Source organism: Microtus oregoni, unplaced genomic scaffold (assembly GCF_018167655.1).
Source record: "Microtus oregoni isolate MIOR12 unplaced genomic scaffold, Mior012 000012F_ref0000307, whole genome shotgun sequence".
NCBI classification, from domain to species: domain Eukaryota; kingdom Metazoa; phylum Chordata; class Mammalia; order Rodentia; family Cricetidae; genus Microtus; species Microtus oregoni.
In genome coordinates this window covers 45,036,018-45,057,538 of record NW_024543071.1, presented here as the reverse complement: position 1 = coordinate 45,057,538, position 21,521 = coordinate 45,036,018, and the positions used below count along the sequence as shown (strand labels likewise).

The window sequence follows — 21,521 nt, the reverse complement described above, 5'->3', positions numbered from 1 at the left end:
GCTGTGTACTGTAGAGTGTTAAGAAACACTCTAGACCAATTCAAAGTGGGTGTGCCCTACCCTGGTGATCCTACACACCCTTAATTAGAAGATACTATAGTCATAGAAGTAGCACAAAGTATTATCTGTTTGCTTACCATTAACTAATCGCTGATTAACTCTCTTGACAGAACCTTGGCTCAGAGATATAGAGACTAAAGGTAATTTCTCCCTTAAACCTTTGATTACAGAGGTCAACAGTCACTGACAAATTTGATCCTTCCCCCCACCTGGCAACTAAGACATGGACTTGCATAATAGGAATGCATGTTCCAAAGACTGGTAAGTCAGGAAAATGAAAAAAAAAAGTGTTCACCTAAGGCAGATGTGATTGTCTGTCTTGTTGCGGAAGCACAGACTTTATTAACATTAATAAAAAGGGAGGAATTGTGGAGACCCAAAAATGTGACACTATTTCCACATTGACCAAAGGTCAAAGAATTGGAACTTACCTCTATTACTTCAAGGTTATCGTGTGTCTACCGCAAACAAAGGTAGATTTCATTCAGAGAGTTCTACTCTCTCAAAGTTATTGTCAACAGGTGTGCCTAATAATATCCAGACCTTATATCTCAGGAATAGAGAAGTAGATATGTTTCTCACTCAAACAAAAGTCTAAGGATCCATAAGGGTCCAGTTCCTTTATGGAGATAACATTGGATTCTACCCAGAGAATGGTTTACCTACAGAATGTTTCGGTCTAGGGTGATAGCGTGACTTGTTTTGTTCTAGCAACAGAATGTTTAACTGTGGATGTAGCCTGTGACCTTTAATTGTTATGTTCATTTTGTTGTATCATACAGTTTGGCCAATGGTTCAGGTGTATTTCCTAACTAGCCTTTTTCATCTCATCTGCTTACATAGTGCTAATTGTGGTTTCCTCTCTGTTCATCATCATGGCCACTTTATGAGTCCCTTCATCAGGAGGCAGGGTAAAGAAAGACCTTTACCTGCACCACCCAACTCACTACCCACTGTTTCTCTCTTCTTTGACACCCGCATCTTCATGCACTTGAGAGATAACTGTGGCCAGGTCTCATAAAATAATTGGTTGGTGTCTGTGTTCTACACAACTGAATTTCTGTGATTACTCCCCTCATCTATAGAAAAATAAGTTCTCAAGAGAGTCAAGCTTTCCTAATCTTTCCCAGCTTTGTGAAGTTCCGCAAATCCTCTCTAATGCCAGTATTTTATGGCTTTGTTATTTGCACTATGACTAATATTTATTTAGATATCATGATACAATGTTTGGAAAAGATTGAAACTATTTAATTCCAGGTAGTGGCAAGAAGAAATATGAAAGTCAGCTAGGGAAGAGATTTGAGTGTGTGTAGTGATATCTAATTTGTATTTTAATAAATAAAGCTTGCCTGCCAATCCGAGAGTTAAACATCCCCACTGGTCAGTCTTACAGACCAGAAAGTGGTGACATACACCTTTAATCCGAGTAGTCACACGTATATGCCGTATAAACAAGGTAGTGCATGCTTTAATCACAGTGGTACATGCCTCCAATTCCAGTCCTAGAAAGGAATATAAGCTTCCTCTACTACCCCACTTGTCAACCTGTGGCACCCGAGCTTGATGCCACCCCACACAGCAGTAAGACAGCTTCCCATGCCACACTGCACAGCTTCCGGAGGCTCCTGCAATCACCATAACTTGCTAACCAATCTCCATGCAGCACTCAGGCAGCTACTGCGGATTCATTTGGTTCCTGCAGCCCACACATCCACTGCATGGGTTCCTTGGCCAGTGACTCTTTAACAAGAATCCTTTCAGTTTGGTTTTGACTTCTGCTTAGAAAATGCACAGGTTAGTGAAATCGAAAAAAGGAAAACCAGAGCTCCAGCATCTCTGGAATGATTTAGCGGTAAAATTGCGACATCTGCTGGCCAAGTCATTATTACACTTTACAATTCTTACATGAACAATTCTTATCTGATAATGAACAATAATTCTTATCTGAACAATTCTTATCTGATAATGACAAATATCAACATCATCAAAAAGTTTATAACCCTTTTATTTCTACTATGGAAGAAATTCTAAGCCATGCATATGACCGACCTGGGTCATTTACGTTCTTGCCATAGCTGTTATTAGTTTGATAATTCATATTATGCTCTTCAAGAAATGATTTGCTAACAAAGTCAAGAATTCGAAACTTTTAGAAATACAGACTTTACAGATTAGTAAGGAGAAGCTGACTGAAAGGATTTGTACCATTGAAAATGATAAAAATAAGTTGACATGCAAAATTCACTCCATGACAATTGGTTATGAAACCATACAGAATAGTACTGAGAAATTAACTGAAAGGATTCATACTGTTAAAAATGACAATCAAAATCTGTTTTAAAAGACAGTTATGACAAGTTATCAGATAGAACGTCCCTCCTGGAAGGCAGTCTACATGTCATCCAAATAATCTCTAAGGATGAGAAGATATCGTTAATGGAAAAACATAAGACTTAGAATCATAGGTGCATGATGAGAATCATAAATTAATGGATTTGATGAAATGATTAGAAATATTCAGAGGTCAACAAATTCATACTCCACACAAGACAGCAATATGTAGATTTGTAACAATTGAGGAACTTTTCAGAACTGGTAAGTGGGGAGATGAGGTACAGACAGAAAACAATAATAAAGACTTAACATCACCAGTACCTCTTAGAGACAGAGATGACTTACCAAGAGTTTAATCTACTTATCTGTGACTATTTCTGAAAGACAGAAAATAGAAAATACCCTAAAGGTGCACAGAATGCAATGGGAACATATATGTATGAAAATTATATGTATGAACCTATATGTATGAAATCTCTCTATATATGAAAACTATATGTATAAAACTATAAGTATGAATTCTCAGAGGTACCAATGGCCATAAATTTAAAACAGTTAACAGATAAGCCTATATGGGTTAAACAAGGACCTTAACAATAGAGGAACTGCAGGCTTTAGAACAGTTGGTACAGGAGCAACTAGATGCTCAGCATATTGAAGATTCAAACATCACGTGGATTCTCCTGTATTTGTTGTTAAAAATGATTCTGGAAAGTGGATAATCATAACAGATCCAAAAGCTGTTAGTAAGATGATTCATCCAATGGACTCTCTACAAACTAGAATTTCTATTCCTTCCCTATCACATGGCAACAAGCCAAGGAAATTTTATGGAAATGTCCTATTTGTTCTTTATACAACAAAATACCACTACCTGCAGGAAGTAACCCAAAGGGTACTCAATGGAATGAAATCTGGCAGATGGATGTGTTCCATTTTGTAGAATTTGGAAAACTAAAGTATGTACACCACACTCTTGTTACCTATTTGTCAGGGATCAGCCTAGACAAAAATGCCTCTTGCTGGAGTAAGGTCATGGGATTCAGAAAAATAAAGAAAGAATATGAAGACCCAAATAAAAATAATAAAATAGAAAACATAGGATAGTATCAGGAAGGAGTTCCACTGAATACTAAAATCACCTGTGTTTATTGGTTCATATACTTTTGTATCCCAATATAAAGGGAAGAAGAAGGCAGCAAAAGACTTCTTAACATGATACAAAGGACAACATGAACAGTTAATTGCTTCAACACTTTGAGACATGAACTGATTAGCATTCTGTCGTTTAGGCAGTGAACACACACTGTATCAAGTATCTTTAAAGCAGCCACTTTCTAGGCAGCCTCCTATTACAAAAGAAGGAGCCAAAATGCATTTGCATACCATGACCATCTGCTAGGGTGGAGTGAATCTACCAGTATGGGCCAAATAACCACATTCTGAGTCAGGATGTATAGTGCTGGTTATAGTCATCAATTCTGAGCAACATTCAAACACTGACCATCAGACAAGGTGGAATAGGCTCACATTTTTGGGCCTCTACACCTATTCAGGTTTTCAATGGGCAACTGTTTTGAGTTCAAAAAAGGCTGACTCAGTATGCACATATTTATTCAAATTTATGACCACCTTGAATATACATGCACAAATACAGACAATGTTCCCGCACATGTCTCATTTCAAGACAACAAAACAGTTTTTTTTTGCTTATTATAAAACAGTCACATTGGTCAGTCTTACAGACAAGACAGTGGTGACACACACCTTTAATTCCAGTAACCATACTAGTTTACCATAGAAACCAGACAGTTCATGTCTTTCATTCCAGTGTTGTATGCCTTTAGTCTCAGCCCTAGAGAGGAATATAATATTGAAGGAGACAACTCACAGACACAGTCTCATTCTGAGATTTCTGGTGGCAGGACTGCCATTTTGGACTGAGGTACAGGTAAGAGTAGTTGGCTGTTTTGGTTTTCTGACCTACAGGTTGAACCACAATTTCTGTTTCTGGGTTTTTACTAATCATGTTACAAGTATGGATTGTAGTTCCAAGGACACAGGAATTCTAAATGTGACTGATCTCAATGGTCTGTAAAGAAAAAGCGACATAGTATTTATAAAATATTGTAAGAAGTTTCTATTGTATAGGAATGCAGAAATAATGACTACTGTGCTTTATAATTCATAAATTCTGTAATTATCATATTTTAATTTATTACATAAAGATCATTTATTCATGCCCCATCTATCAATATACATCTCAATAAGCATTATTTTTTATTAGTTAAGAGTGATTTGTAGATATTAGCATTAGTTGCAGGCATCACCATTCCCCAGTGAATTGTCTTATACCCATGTGTATGTTGCTAGCACTAATTGGAGTCTGGAATTATTCATAATAATGATTATTAAAATGAGGGACAAAGTCATGAGGGAGAGAGATTTATTGCAGTTCTTAGGGGCAGAAAAATCAGTTAGTGAGGCATAAATAAGATCAGAATACATAGTGAACATCCCAAAAATTATCAAAAATTAAATAGAGAGTAATTGAAAAATATTACCTTTACAAAGCAAGTTGCAGACCCTCTACCACCCTATTCCTCAAAATCATGTAATAAATTGAGATTCAAAATTTGGACTGTATTTTCTTTATTTGTTTGTTTTTATTTGTTTATTTATTTATTGTTTGAACCAGAGTCTTGTGTAGCCTGCCTGGCCTAGAGTTTTCTATAAAATTGCAACTTGAACCACCTTACTGGCTATAGTTTTGTGGTACTAGGGACTAAGCACAGGCCTATATAGATTCTAGGTAGTTACTCTCCTACTGAATTTAACTGTAGCTTGAAACCTAGGTGGTATTTTCTAGAGACATTTATTTATTAACTTATTATTCAAGCTTCTGTGTAAATGTGCACTTGTGTGTAGCTGCACTTATCTGTTCTTGGGTAGAAGTTAGAATAGAACAGAACATCAGTCACTCCTACCATGCTTTGCTTATTCCTTTGAGTAAAGATCTGGCACTGGACCTGGTGTTTGGGCTTTCTGGGCAGAGTTTGGGTGTCAATCAATGCCAGGGAGTTTCTTGTTGCACTGACCTCAAAGCTGGAGTTACAAGTGTTTGTGAGACATTTAGGATATTGTGTGAGTGTTGTGATAGTAACTCTCATTGATATGATTGCATAGCAAAAGATATTAACCAACAAGCCATCTTTTTAAGCCCTGACATTTATTTCTAGTAATGACATTATGGTAGTTTAATGGTCTGACTAATGAAGCTGACTCTTCAAAATGTAGTTTATCCAGGGTTCCTTCGATAATTATATAAACAAGACCCAAAGTATCCCAGTGCTTGGAAGAAATATGCCCTGTTACTTCTCTCCATATATTCCTAATCAGTTCTCTTCTATTGCATGTTTTGGAATCAACTTGGTGAAGGTACAACTCTCACCTCTTTATAATGGAATCTCCAGTATCTATACTGCAGACATTTACCTTGCTTTTAGTGTTTCTTTCTGTGAATATGCAGATATTGACTGAATTCAATTATGGATGGCAAGGATGAGATTCTAGTCTGGCAATAAGCCCACATCATACCCTGCAAAAATTCCAGCCTGTAATGAACACTGCCCAAAAAAATGTTATTATTAACTACAGACAACTTGCCTTACATAATCACAAGGCACTAGAAACAAACCTATCCCACTTATTCACCCCTAAGGAGTGATAATCTTTTTGTACACAGTGTGACCATGTCTCTGTTTTATTTCACCTGCCTAAGGGACCTTATACTTGGGTTTAGAGCTGAATGGCCAATCACAGGCAGGAAAAGATAGGCAGAACTTCCATATAGAGATAAAAACATTGAAAAATAATCGGAAGCAGGAGATTTGTCAGTCAAACAAAGAAAAAGTCAGATGTATGATATTGAAGAAGGGCAAAATTCTATGTGACAGATGTTTATTAATATAACCAGGTTAATTTAAGTTTTAAGAGCTAATTGGGAACAAGCCTGACCAATTGTTAAAATAAAGTCTCTATGTCCTTATTTCTGAGCTGGGGGTCCAAAGAACAACCCATAACACTTGGTGCCGAACATGCAGCACATATATCCAAACACAGTCTGAGAAAGTTGAAGAGTTTCAGAGACAGAGGCATGCACAACTCCTTAACCATTGGAGTCTTTCACCTCCCAGCTAGTACCAGTGGACAGGAAGATGGGCTCTTCCCGAAAGGGAAACTATCGCTGCAGCCCAGAACTGATGGGCAAGCCTGCTGGACTAGCATGAGGGCAACAGAGTTATACATAAGCACCACGTGTTGACAGGAGCCCCAGAAAGAGCCTACAGAGGTGACCTGGTCCATTAAGGCTTGGCTCATTTAGACAGTGTGTGGCTACAAACCCACAAAAAGACATATCCAGACTAATAAAACTTCTGAACAGATATGGAATTGTTGTGCGAGGCCACTTGTTTGTTCCTGGCTACTCAGCCCTGAAATAGTCACACAGAAACCATATTATTTGCAATACTGTTTGGCCAATAGCTTTAGCATAGTCCTGGCTAACTCATGTCTTAAATTTACCCATCTCAACTCATCTGTGTATTACCGCAAGGCTGTGGCTTACCGGGTAAAGTTCCAGCATCTGTCTCTAGTTCTGAAGAAAAATAAAATGGCTATATACATTGCTAGGAAAAATATAAATAAATCATTTGAAAATAACAAGGTGAAGTCTTTAAAGAGATAGTAAATTAATATGGTGTGGGATGGCCTTCTGTATGCTGAGAATATGTGTTGCTTTTATTGGTTGATGAGTAAAGCTGCTTTGGTTGATGGCGGGGAAAAATGTAGATAGGCAGGAGAAGCCAAAAAATGACAGGAAGAAACAAAACAGAATCAGGAAGATATCAGCAGTCATTGGAGAAGTAATACACCAGAGCATTACTGGTAAGCCATGGGGCATGTGGTGATACACTGATTATTTGAAGTGGGTAAATTCATGTGTATAGCTATTGAGTAAGGAGCCTGAGCCATTTTGTAATTAATATTAAGCTTTAGATTGGTGTAGATGGAAGTTTCTGTACTGTCCTGCCCCACAGTCATTCAGTACCAAAGTGATACACAGAGGCTTATATTAATTACATACTGTTTGGCCTATTAGCTCAGATTTATCATTAACTAGTTCTTACAACTTAAATTAACCCATAATTTTGATCTATGATTATCCATGTGACTTGGTACCTTTATTCAGAGCAGCATCCTCATCTTGCTTCCTCTGTGAATGGCTGGTAACTGCTCTCTGCCTTTCTCCCCATAATTCTCTTAATCTGGTTGCCCCACCTACACTTCCTGCCTGGCTACTGGTCAATTAGTCAGGCTACTTCTGCTGACTGGAGCCACTGGTAATCTTTGAAGGACCTCGAGAAAATTAAGGATTATTGTCAAATACTCACTGGAGCATTTTGTGAGGCTGGGTCATCTCAGCCAGCATACATGAGGCTGTTCTATATGTAGAACTCAGAAGAAACTGCAAGAGTTTGGGACATGGAAGGCAGGAGAGAAACCTCTAAATACAGTAATATAAAAAGAAAAAGCCATGTAAAGACAGAAAGTGCCATCACACAAAGTATCTTTTTCCTATAGAGTGTTTTATTAACTTTAATTTTTAAATGCTAATGAGCAAAAAAAGACAGTTGCTGAGATACATTGATTTGTTTAAAAAAACTGATGAATTAAACCAGTTTATATATTTTAAGAACATCTTAACTACTGAATAGAAGTCAGAATATTTATTATATTGGTGGAGAGGTTATGACATTGTTTCCACAGAAAACAAAAAGTTATGGTTTCCTCAAAATCAATGAAGATCAGATTTGACCGGGGATATCTCCTGAAATCTTGACTGTAGACATGAAGAAAGAAACCAAGAAAAAATATGACAGGACATATATATGCTGAGACTTTCACATGGGAAGAACTCTGAGACTAGATGATATATAATAAATCTTGTTTGCTACAGACTCCTCATGATACTTTGGTCTTGCAGTTCAAATGTACTTTAAAGGTGGTAGATGCCTTGTATCTACTCAAACAGAAGAGAAAATCATGTTTAACTGACTTTTGCACACTGAACATTACATATTTAGTTAATACAGATAAGTAGATTATCTTTAAAAATCTCTGTGTTTCAGAAGAAAAGTACCAGACACTAATGAAGACAAGACAAATGACAAGTGATTCTTCCTCTCAAAATGCCTCTGCTGCTATTTCCTCAAAATTCTACAATCAGCAAACCTTCAAAGCAGCTAGTAAAGATGGACAAGTCTCACAGACTACTCCAGCCAAGAATTCAGTTAAGCCCTGAATTTTCCCATTATACAGAGATTAGACAATAAATTATACATCTAGCTATCTCGGGACTTGGCCATTATCCCAATTTTCTAAGGATCCCCTAAAGATGGCATCACCCTCAGACAACGAGAAGTAATTGTTGTGGGTACTCAATTGTTTTAGTCAATAACTTTTGAGGTGACTTTCATGGGCACATTTTTCTCTGGAAACATGACTGGATAAAATGAAGAAGGGTTGCACACTCTCTCTTGGGTGGTAAGAGTTGGAGTAAGCCTTACAGATGATACTCATAGCCCTTTGGAGAATGAGGGGACAACAGCAACTGGATCAGTAGCATCTTCCTTGTTCTGTATTTGTAAGCTTGTTTTTCCATTGTACCCCTTAAAATTTTGATAAATAGAGCTTTGTGTGTTTTCACTTCACCTGGCTGCTTATGGCCTAACACCATCTGGTCCCTTGCAACTAGTCTACGTAGCCTGTGGGGGTCATTTGCCTCATACCACTGCCAGCATTTTGGCCCCATTTCCCTCACCAACTGCTGTTCTGATTGTACTGAACAACCTAACTGCTGTTTGGCTCATGGAAGCCTACCCTGGGACGCTTCCAACATTTCAAAACTTGTTAACCGAGCCCTTCCCAGCACTCATCCTGCCTAACCTTTTTTTTTTTTAAATTCTGACTCTGAGTGGTACATGCCTTTAGCCCCAGCACTCAGGAGGCAGAAGCAGGCAGATCTCTATGAGTTTGAGACCATCCTGATCAATGGAGTGAGGTCTAAGAGAACCAAACCTATACAGAGAAACCCTATCTTGAAAATAAAAAAAAAAGGATATAAACAACAACAAAAAATTTCCTGTTCTGGAACTGCAAGAGACATGCAATACCTTTGGGCATTTTTAGCCAAAATATGCAAAAATGCATCATGGCATAATCACCCGCATTGCACTTCTGCCTCCCACATTTAATTCAGTCTGGTGTGTACCCTTCTCATCCAGTGGCTGTGTTCTGCAGCTCTGGTGTCAGAAACCCACCAGCATTCAGGCCTCAGTTCAGTGGGCAGTTCCTTCAGGCTCTAGGAGCACCTTACAGGTATGCTGCTTAGGCACAAACTTACCCTGCTCCCAACTGCCTGCACGCATCCTGCCTCCAGGGTCATCCTTAGCACCATTAGTTCTGGCCAAGGAGAAACTGTGACCTATTCAAACCATATTTTAAACAGCTCACCAGTCACTGGGCCTGCATGCCAGATATTTCCACTTTTATGCATCACACTTGGTTTTAAATTACCCAGTCCTGTAAATTAATGGCCTGTGTGTACCATTTGTTGCTGGTAGACAAATTATTGTGGGAAACTGCTTATTTGTTTCCTGGCCACCCAGACTCCCAAAATAATCACACAGAAATTTTTACCAATTGCAATACTATTTGGCAAATAGCTTAAGCATCTTTCTAGCTTGCACTTTTATCTTAAATTAACACATTTCTATTGATCTATATATCAGCACATGACTATGGCTTACCAGGAAGTTTCCGGAGCATCTGTCTCCTGAGGGGGACTACATGACTTCTCTCTGACTCCCCGTACACACTCGATCTTCTATCTGCTTGGAATTTCTACCTTGCCCTATTCTGCTAATCCACTGGCCAAAACAGCTTTATTCATTAACCAATAAGAGCACCACATAGACAGACAAATGTCCCACACCAAACTTTGAGCTGGTTCCCAGTGCTAGACTGAGTCACATCTCCAAGTACATATATGTTCCTGTGCCCTGAGTCACCTGACCTCACCCCTACTCAAATCACAGGTTCTGGTCCCACTGCTCTGCATACAGATGCTCATTCTAAACAAATTTGTTTTTTTTTAATAAACATTTCCCAAAGGAGAAGTCTGCTGTGGCCTGGGGCTATAATTCACGTCTTCTCCATCACCCTTCTAACTCTTCCTAGTACCAGGTAGCTCACGACTACCAGGCTAGGGGTTTGCCTGGGAGAATCTTTAATTCACAGTATGGTCAACTCTGGGAGCCTGAATCAAATTTGAGTCAGCTTGAGCTGGCCTCCCTTGACACCACACCTATGCCATCTTTTGGCCAAATATCATTATTAAATTATAAAATCTTCACATAAACCAGCCATCTGAACATTGGTTCCACCTGCTAGTCAACCAAGGCTATCATACCTATGACAATCTTCTGAGGATTTTAACTGAGGTAAATTACTTGTTATTAGTCTGGCAATTCATATCCTTAAAAACTAGTTTGAAAACAATGATAAAAATGAGAAACTGCCCTAGCAGCACAGACATTAAGGGCAACATTGAATAAATGAGAACTACTAAAACTGAGAGGCTTCTGTAAAGCAAAGGACACTGTCACTAAGACAAAAGGCAACCTACTGACTGGGAGAAGATCTTCACCAACCCTGCAACAGACAAAGGTCTGATCTCCAAAATATATAGAGAACACAAGAAACTAGACTGTAACAGGCTAATCAACCCAATTATAAAATGGGGCACTGAGCTGAACAGAGAATTCTCAACAGAAGAACTTCAAATGGCCAAAAGACACTTAAGGTCATGCTTAACCTCCTTAGCAATCAGGGAAATGCAAATCAAAACAACTTTGAGATATCATCTTACACATGTCAGAATGGCTAAAATCAAAAACACCAATGATAGCCTTTGCTGGAGAGGCTGTGGAGGAAGGGGTACCCTCATCCATTGCTGGAGGGAATGCAATCTTATGCAACCACTGTGGAAATCAGTGTTTCAGTTTCTCATGAAATTCAGGATCAACCTATTCCTGGACCCAGCAATAACACTCTTGGGAATATACCCAAGAGATGCCCTATCATATGACAAAAGCATTTGTTCAACTATGTTCATAGCAGCATTATTTGTAATAGCCAGAACCTGGAAACAACCTAGATGTCCTTCAATGGAAGAATGGATGAAGAAAGTGTGGAATATATACACATTAGAGTACTACTCAGCGGTAAAAAACAATGACTTCTCGAATTTTGCATGCAAATGGATGGAAATAGAAAACACTATCCTGAGTGAGGTAACCCAGACCCAAAAAGATGAACATGGGATGTACTCACTCATAATTGGTTTCTAGCCATAAATAAAGGTCACGGAGTCTATAACTGGTGAACCTAAAGAAGCTAAGTAAGAAGGTGAACCTAAGGAAAAACATATCGTTATCCTCTTGGCTAAGGGAAATAGACAAAATTGCTGGGTAGAAAATTGGGATCTTGGGGTGGGGTGGGATGGGGGTAAGGGGAGATGGGGAGAGAAAAGTGAGAAGGGGAGGATGTGGGGAACTTGGGGAAACAGGATGATTGGGATAAAGGAAGGTTGGATAGGGGAGCACGGAAGCACAATTCTTAGTTAAGGGAGCCACCTTAGGGTTGGCAAGAGACTTGAACCTAGAGTGGCTCCTAGGAGCCCAAGGCGAGATCCCAAGTTAGTTCCTGGGGCAGATGAGGATAGGAAACCTGAAATGACCCTATCCTATAGCAATACTGACGAATATCTTGCATTTCACCATAGAACCTTCATCTGGTGATGGATGGAGATAGAGACAGAGACCCACACTGGAGCACTGGACTGAGCTCCCAAGGTCCCAATGAGGAGCAGAAGGAGAGAGAAGATGAGCAAGGAAGTCAGGACCACGAGGGGTGCACCCACCCACTGAGACAGTGGGGCTGATCTATTGGGAGCTCACCAAGGCCATCTGGACTGTGACTGAAAAAGCATGGGATAAAACCGGACTCTTTGAACATGGCAAACAATGAGGGCTGATGAGAAGCCAAGGACAATGGCACGGGGTTTTGCTCCTACTTCATGTTCTGGCTTTGTGGGAGCCTAGCCAGTTTGGATGTTTACCTTCCTAGACATGGACGGAGGGGGGAAGATCTTGGACTTTCCACAGGGCAGGGAACCCTGACTGCTCTTTGGACTGGAGAGTGAGGGAGAGAGGAGTGGGGGGAGGGGAGAAGGGTGGGAGGAGCGGGAGGGAAATGGAAGGCTGGGAGGAGGCGGAAACTTTTGTTTTCCTTTTCTCAATAAAAAAAAATGTAAAAAAAAACAGACTTTGATAGAAAAAAATCAGAAACTGATTAAAATAATACATACCTTTAAATAAGTTAATGATAAATTGTTGCGGGAGCTCCTCCCACTCCTTCAGCCAATATTTGCTGAGATACCAGCCCATTGGGGCGTGGTCTCTATCCCTTTAAAAAAGGGATTGCAGAGGGCTGTTGTCTGGGACGGTGATCTGTAAGTTTTTTACACTTTAAATAAATAATCATTCTATTAATCATAATTCCAAACTGTTGTGGGATTGTTGTGACTTACACCTTCGCCTTCAATAAATTAACTATCAAAACACAGACCGTGGACAATGGTAATGAGAAATTGGCAGAAAGAACAATAACTTTAGAAAGTAATATTCAAGACATACAGATAAGCTACAGGCCATATTTTACAGTAATTATACATATTATACAGACATATTTTTATCAATAACTTATCAAATCCAATGACTTTTTAAAGTAAAGTTTTTTAAACCAAAATCCAAGATTTTTTAGTGTTATTGCTTTGTGAATGAGTGACTGTCCATTGCTGTAGATTTTTAACTGTAGCTGATTTCCCTTCTGTTACATATTTGGGAGTTAAGTCCCATAGTTAAGTATTGGGCCAATATTATCTCAGGGTCTGTACCGTGAGGCCTATAAGGCAGAAAAATGCCTGGCTCAAGTTCATGACCTATACTTCGAGGCCTGTAGAACAGAGAAAAGCCGGGCTGGAGTTTGAGTAAGGATGAGACAGCAAAAACTAAGTAGATGCCTCTCCAGCCAGATGGAGAGCTTGGCTGACTCTCATTGATTGGAGGTACCCCCATATCACACCATGTCACTTACATCTTTACATTGTTTAGTGATATTCATTTTAACAGTTCACCGAAAAACTCATACATTCTCTGGGTGCCTATTTAAACAGAGTAATCAATAAAGCCCTCAGAATTCTTTGGTAACAAGGGGATATATTGACAATCACTGAACTACCTTCTTCTGGGAGATGAAATCTATGAGGCATGACTCTAGGTGACAAAGCAATTTGCTCCTTCTGCCGTTTTGTTTGTATGGTCTACGAAGGCTCAATCCCATAGGAGCAGTCTCCATCACTGTCTTCTCATACCTGTTCACAAGAGTAGTCAGCCACCATATTCTAGGTTCGGTGTTTTACAGGCACACCTGAGGAGACAGACCTATTCTATACCCTTCTCTCTTCACAATTGGAGGTAAGAGAAGTCTTTTTCTATCTTTCAGTTTGCAAACTTTACTATTAGAATGATGATGAATTTATGAATAGATTCTAAGATGTCAGAAATACTTTAGCCCAGGACAAAATGTTATTCTGAATTCACTTAACAGTCTAGTTGCTTTGACTAAAATATTAACCACCAATATTTAATATTAATGTAGTAAATATCTATATTTCATAAATTTGAAGTTTAATAGAAATCTTATCCTCTTTGTAAAGTTGATATTGTTAATACCATACTTAAAACAGATACAAAAATTAGAGAAGACATGTATTATCCACTTTCTTAGGTTTCATGCATCAAGCCAAGTGTTAGCAATCTGATGTTTCTCTTAGTACAACACCATTAAGTTAATATTAGTTTTACATCTTCAAGCACAGAGTTATTTATGTGAAATCGTCTTCCCAAAGGATCATCTTGTTATTAGGAGAGTGAGTGTCTAACTGAGGACTTCTAAATATCAAATCCATAATCTCATGTTTTATGTGACATTAATTCGACTCTGTGTGCTGTTCTAGCCTAGATTATCAAGTTTGCAAGAATATTCAGACATAACCATCCTCAAATCATTCTTGTTCATTGCTGTTGTGTATTTATGAATGCAAGATGAAAAGGAACATGTTTCAACTATGACCAAATTCGAACTTTGATGTTAAAAGTACTGAAATAAATGATAAAGAATACTGGGGAGTAAAGGAATAGTTATAGTGTCTGAATTGTTTCTGTAGAGGAAATATGCCACTGTTTAGAAGAGACATATTAGACAGAAGTCACAAAGAATCCAGTTACAGTTTATCATATAGCGAATTCCAGAGAATTCTACCTTCTAATACTGAAGCAAGAATTGGACATTCTAATTGTACATTAAGGATGTCCTGATGTACAGAATCTCCTTAAGTTTCAAATACCTGATGAAAATCATAAAAATTTCTAATGTCCCTTTCAAGACTAATAATCCATAGCCTCTCACACTTCTCATGTGAATATTTCATAAACTACATGATTAAGATGACATAGTTTTCTGGATTTCAATAAAATTCTCAGATCACATCCATAAACATTAGGCTAGCCTGTGGATTTTGCTTATTGCAGACGAAAATACTATATGCTTAAGTAATAAAATGTTTCTCGTGGTGCATCTCAAATATAGAATGTAAGCCATTTTTCATAATAATCTTGGAAAAGTATTTTACTATGAAGTAGTCATAAAAGTGGAAACAAAAATTAGTCATATCTAAATGAATGCTTAGCTCTCCAGTGTACAACTATTTTGTGAAACTTTACTCATCATTCCCCTCGGTGTTGTAACAGGCAAAAATGTAAATAAAGCAGATAATTGCCCTTGAACTTACTGATGATTATGAGGTTATGTTTTACTGTTTCTCTTCATATAGATTCAAATTGATATTGTAGATCACTACCCCACTTAAATTTGCAATAATTTTTTTAATTATGCATAATTGTTCTTTCAATTTTTCAATTAAGAAATTTAAATTCAGAGAAATTCCAGATTTCCTAGCATGATAGAGACAATTGGTCTTAATTTCATACTTACACAATACCCTTCATCTTGATAGTGTTGTGAAGTGTCAGAAGTGCTATCATGAGAAAATATTGGAAATATTTTTGAAATTCAGGACAATAAAATGGATCAAATAGAAACCATTTAATGCCCAATATGAATGTGACATTAGCATGGCTTTCTGTTAATGACTTTTATGTTTAAAAGGAGTATTTGTAAATAATATTTTTTAAGAGACTATATTGGCTAACTGCCAGTATCAAAATTTCATAATTTGAAATAAGATTATAGGAAACCTTTCTTCAGTCTTACTAAATACATGTTGGTTAATGAAAACGTGAAATGGACATACCTTATAAGTTCTGCCTATTTATTGAAATTTTGGAGTGAGTTTATATTGTTTTGTTCTGTTTTGCCTTTTGAGGAATATACATTTCCCCTCTTGATTTCACATTCATTGTGGAAAATGAAGGGAAATATGGGAAAAGATTCTAGATCGATATTCTGCAGTTCTGTGCAAACTCACAGAAAGTTTTCTTAAGTCTTCATTTGTTTTGTTCATGTCTTAATGTTTTAGGGGAATGACCTACTGTAAAATACAAGTATCTTCCTTATCTGATAAGCTTAGAGAATTCATAAAAGGAGGCCATGATATTTTGTATCTAGTTGAGTCACTGTCAAATCTAACTTGATGTGAGATGACTATTCCTCCCATAACCTGTCTTGCTTCTTTCTTTCCATCTTAATTTTCCATTGTATGATGATTTGTGTGTATAAAATTCACGTGTCACTGATTTAATGTCTCAAAAGACAGTGAAGTATATATACATATATGTGAAATTTATAAAAATATTATATGAGGGAATATTGGATGAAATTCTTCATGTATACTCTTGAATGATTTTTGACTCAAGAAATCCTTGATAATTGATAATGTGTTTACAGAAAGAATTTAATTGTTACTCCATGCCCACTAAAAATAACTTTCTGGATCTCCCCATTTCCTCTGGTGGTTTTGGTTAATAGTTTCTCATTCCCAAACTATTTCCAGGTAGACATTAACATGTAGATTTACATGAGACCAAATTTTGTAAAAATAGACAAATAAAAGGTATAGTCTGTCTCTCACATCTAAATATATATTTAATTAGTAAAATTAAATCATTATTTATAAGGTAAATATATCACTCATCTGTCATGTATTATTTTCCATTCTAAAGAAAACACCTGTGGACTCAATGACCTGGGAGAACCACTCAGTATTGATGGAGTTTGTGTTCTTAGCCTATCCTAACTGCCCAGATCTACGTACCCTCTGCTTCATTGGAGTCAGCCTGGCTTATGCATTGATCATCTCTGGAAATGTCCTCATTGTGATATCTATACAGACAGAAGCCCGCCTACATACACCCATGTACTATTTCCTGGGTAGCCTCTCAGGGATAGAACTATGCTACACTGCAGTGGTGGTACCACACATCCTGGCCAACACCCTATATTCAGAGAAGACCATCACTCTGCTGAGCTGTGCCACTCAGATGGTTTTCTTCATTGGACTTGGTAGTGCTGACTGCTTCCTCCTGGCTTCCATGGCCTATGACAGATATGTCGCCATCTGTCACCCCTTACAGTACCCTCTCATCATGACTATAACATTTTGTGTACGCTTGGTTGTGGCTTCTGTGGTCATTGGCTTGTTCCTGTCCTTACAGCTTGTGGTCTTCATCTTCTGTCTGCCATTCTGTCAGGCTAGAGGCATAGAGCACTTCTTTTGTGATGTCCCACCAGTCATGCGTCTTGTGTGTGCCAAGAGTCATATCCATGAGCTCTCTGTGCTAGTGGCAGCCACACTAGCCATTGCTGTACCTTTCCTTTTCATTGCTACCACCTATGCCTTGATAGTGACTGCTGTGTTCAAACTCCACTCAGCAGCTGGTCGCCACAGGGCCTTCAACACCTGCTCCTCTCACCTCACTGTGGTGCTGTTGCAGTATGGCTGCTGTGCCTTCATGTACCTTCGCCCCAACTCCAACTACCACCCCAAGCAAGATCAGTTCATCTCCTTGGTATACACACTAGGAACCCCATTCCTCAACCCCCTCATTTACACTCTGAGGAACAGTGAGATGAAAGGAGCCATAGGGAAAATTCTTACCAGAAATTATCTCTCCCAGAAACTGATAAGATAGAAAAATCCAACAAAATACAATTTAGTCCTATCTAAAGCAAGTCACTGTGTCCTACAAAAGTATTTTCTCAGCTGATTTTGAAATGATGTTCATGGAAACAATAAACATAAAGCACCTTAATGTTTACCTCTGTGTGGTGATATTGTTCTCTATGTGCTTCTTTTAGACTGGGTGATTAGTCTTGTAAGAAAGACATAAACAAGTACGTGAGACGAAAATAATGCTAACTGGCCAGTATATGACTTTATATAGGAAAAATTTAGTCTATTGTGCAAGTTTTTGATAAAACAATAAAATTACAGCAGCACTTATGAATCAGGGAATGATTGATTGTAGGGAGCCATTATCAATTAGACACCTGAAAAAGAAAAACAAATACATTGTTATCAGAAAATCATTGGAAATTGATGCAAAAGGGAATTTGTTCCAGGAATGGTAACTTTAAGTGGCATAAAAAAATCTTTTAACCAATATGATGACAGCAAGGGAAACAAGGGAGGGCAGTACAATAACTTTTGTGTCTGTTGCTCAATCCTGTAATGTGAAACACAAGTGAATGCATGAGAGCCTGCTACCACGAAGTCATTCTCTTGACATACAAGCTTGTAGAAATGGAATTTGAGGCCTTGCAACAAAATGAACTAAGTTGTTTATTATACATAAAAGAACATTCTCTAATAAAGTATTGATTAAACAATACTTCAGTTTTTCATTAAGGAATGTAATTCAGCTTTACCTCTGTCTTAAAATTCTATGTATTATTAATGTTACAATTAAATTTTTATGTTTTTATAAATGTAGAAACAAAACACATAGCATATAATATACATACCTATCAACATATTTTATATTAATCTTCAGAAATATTTGCTTTTGTAATAATAGGAGTATTTATGGGTAGAAAGAAGCAACAGGGCCAATATTTTCAAATAACTATTAGTTTTTTGTATTAGTAAATTGTCCTAGACAGTGTAATTTCTCCATAATCAATGGAGATAGTTAGCTGCCAGTTCTCAGCAGCAAGTATTCAGTTAGAGTTGATGTTGTACAGTAAATTATTCCACGGTGATGTCTTTTCCTTTCCCCATTGTGTGTGCTATATAGAATTTAAATAGGGAAGTAGTCCCCAAAGAACTGAGAATATACACATGAGCTACCATTCTTAAGAAATAGTGTGGTTTCAATGTGAAATGTGTTTGTATAGTTTGTCTATGGTCAAAATATGCAACTCTCATTGTAGATTGGTCCTCTCATATCATTTCCTGTTTTTACTTTTATTTTTATGCCAAGAAACAGATCTATAATATCAATTTCATGCCACATATTTTATATTGTTTAATTTTGAGATTGTAATTTAATTACATTTCTCCCTTCTCTTTCCTTCCTCCAAATACTCCAATGTTTCCCTCCTTTATCTTTCAAAATGATGGGCTCTTTTCACTAATTATCATTGTATGCATACATGTATTTTCATACACACACACACACACACACACACATATATATATATATATATATTTGTGTGTTGTTTCTGTGTTTTGAAAATTTGTAATAGGATTTAAACATGTCAAGCACACTTATGTCTTGCTGAAGTAGCAATTTACCATTAATCAACATGTCTTTTCATTTTTAATTTATTGAGGATTTTATATAGTAAAATATGGCTACAAAGTTCAACTTTCTTTATACATTCCAGTCACCCAATATTATACCATCTCATTTGTTGTTTAACCTACATTGTCTTATACTTGTCCCAGCTGTGTGCATTTAGTATATTACACAGAGAAAGACAAATAGGCTGTGGTGGAGCACAAAGAAAGGAATAGGAAAATAATCGCGGTGTTTTGCCATACTACAAATCTTAAGAATGATGACAGTAGCCAGGCTATGGTGGTGCATGTCTTTCATCCCAGCATTTGGGTAGCATAGCCTCGATCATTGTGAGTTCAAGGTCAGCCTGGTCTACAGAGATAGTTCCAGGACATCCAGGGCTACACAAACACTTTCTCCAAAAAAGAATGATAACAATGGTGTTGGTAGCAATGTTGGTGGTGTTGGTGGTAGTGGTGGTTACATAATGGTGGAGGTCATGGTAACTGATATTTATGATTATGGTGGAAGTGATGATTGTGGCTATATTGTGGTAGTAATGGCAGTAATGAAGTTGGAGATAGTAAAGAACATTTGTATTGTTTATTACCAATACCTTTTAAAAGCTTATGTTTTGAAGAATTTTAATCCTTGCAAATGTTTTAGGAGGCTCAGACTACTGTTATCCTCAATTTATAGATATGGGGACTGATATAAATAGAAACTATAATTTTTTTCAAAGTAATACACTAGTAGAATAAATAAGCTGGACTACAAATAGGCAATGTTGCACTTACACACATGAATCTCATCACTCTTGTGACTCTCTGCTGCTCCTCGTGTTACAGCAAGAAGGCTGTTGAGGAGCAGCAGGGAGGGTCCACAAATATAATGTTAATAGCATCCATAATAAAGAACATGATTTCAAACATGTGGGAAGAGGTGAAAAGAAACAAATAAGAAAATATATGATTATGCTAAGAGTTAGGGTAAAGTTATCAGTTCTAATAAATGCTTTGAAGATTAGAGAAATCTGTGTGGAGAGATGGCTTTGTGAGTAAGAGCAGCCCTTGCTGTGAAAGCATGAGGAACTGTGTTCAAATTCCTAGAACTCATGTCATAATCTGGCATGCTATGCATGCCTGTAACCCTAGTGCTGTGGGAGGTAAAGACAGAAGGATTTGTGGGGTTTTTTGACATGAGCATAGCTCCAGGTTCTTATCAAGTGAGCGAAGTAGAAGAGGATATCCTATATTCTTCTCTGGCCTCCACAATGTCACTGAGAGTGAGAAAAAAAATTCAAAAAAATCAACAGAAGGAAACTTGATTAAGAAAGGAAAAAAAGGAATAGCTGTATCAAATACTACAAAAAAATGACCATTTAAAAATACTTTACACACTCTGCTTTTGAAAAAAGGCCACAGTTCATTGCATTTAAAATCTAACAGACTTATGGTGTTAATGGAGTCTAATATCTCCCACCAAAGGTGAGAATGTACACTTATGAACTTCCTTATGGCATGAGGATGACAATTGCCACATGCTAGAACCAAAAATAATATCTCGGATCTCCAGAAAGTCTGGGCCAGTGTTGGGTAAGTATGTTACACATGCTTCGAGGTCTGAAGCAGGAATGGATATCTGACTTCAGAAACTCTCTTGGGATATCTTACCTGGACCCTAAATCCATCAATTCCCTGTTGGGTGTCAGACAGGAATTACAGATCCCTGCCTGGAATCCCAAGGGAATAATTTGTATAGTGACCACACTGAAAAGTTTCTCCTTAACCTCTGTCATTTTCTCGATGTATTAAGTTTAAGGGATACCACCAGGGATTTGCCTCTTCAGGGGCTCATTAATTTTGTAGAAATTCCATAAAGGACACTAAGAGGTCTGACTAGATCAGTCAAGAATGGACTCAGCAATTATATCAGAATCTATTCTATGTTATTGAGGAAGATATATGTCTTCTCAGAACTTAAAACTTGGATTATTTTTTAATTTTATCATTCACATGGATTTCCTTTTTACTCAATTCTACCCCAACCACTGATTTCTAAGGAATCAATTTTCTCCTGATTGTCAGAATATGAAGAACACTTCCTACTGTCACAGAGACTTTAAAAAGGCATCATGCCCTC

General features: G+C 37.6%; 1 protein-coding gene across 1 annotated transcript; it reads left to right on the top strand.

Moving 5' to 3' along the window:
* Window positions 1–16,838: 16,838 nt before the first annotated feature.
* On the top strand, window positions 16,839–17,789 carry LOC121453809 (olfactory receptor 10W1-like). Its single transcript, XM_041660726.1, has one exon. It carries the CDS (start codon window positions 16,839–16,841, stop codon window positions 17,787–17,789), a length of 951 nt encoding a protein of 316 aa, XP_041516660.1.
* The last annotated feature ends 3,732 nt before the right edge of the window (window positions 17,790–21,521 follow it).

Bases quoted from the DNA above. Each gene is read 5' to 3' on its own strand.
- LOC121453809 (XM_041660726.1), top strand. From the start codon at position 16,839: ATGACCTGGGAGAACCACTCAGTATTGATGGAGTTTGTGTTCTTAGCC.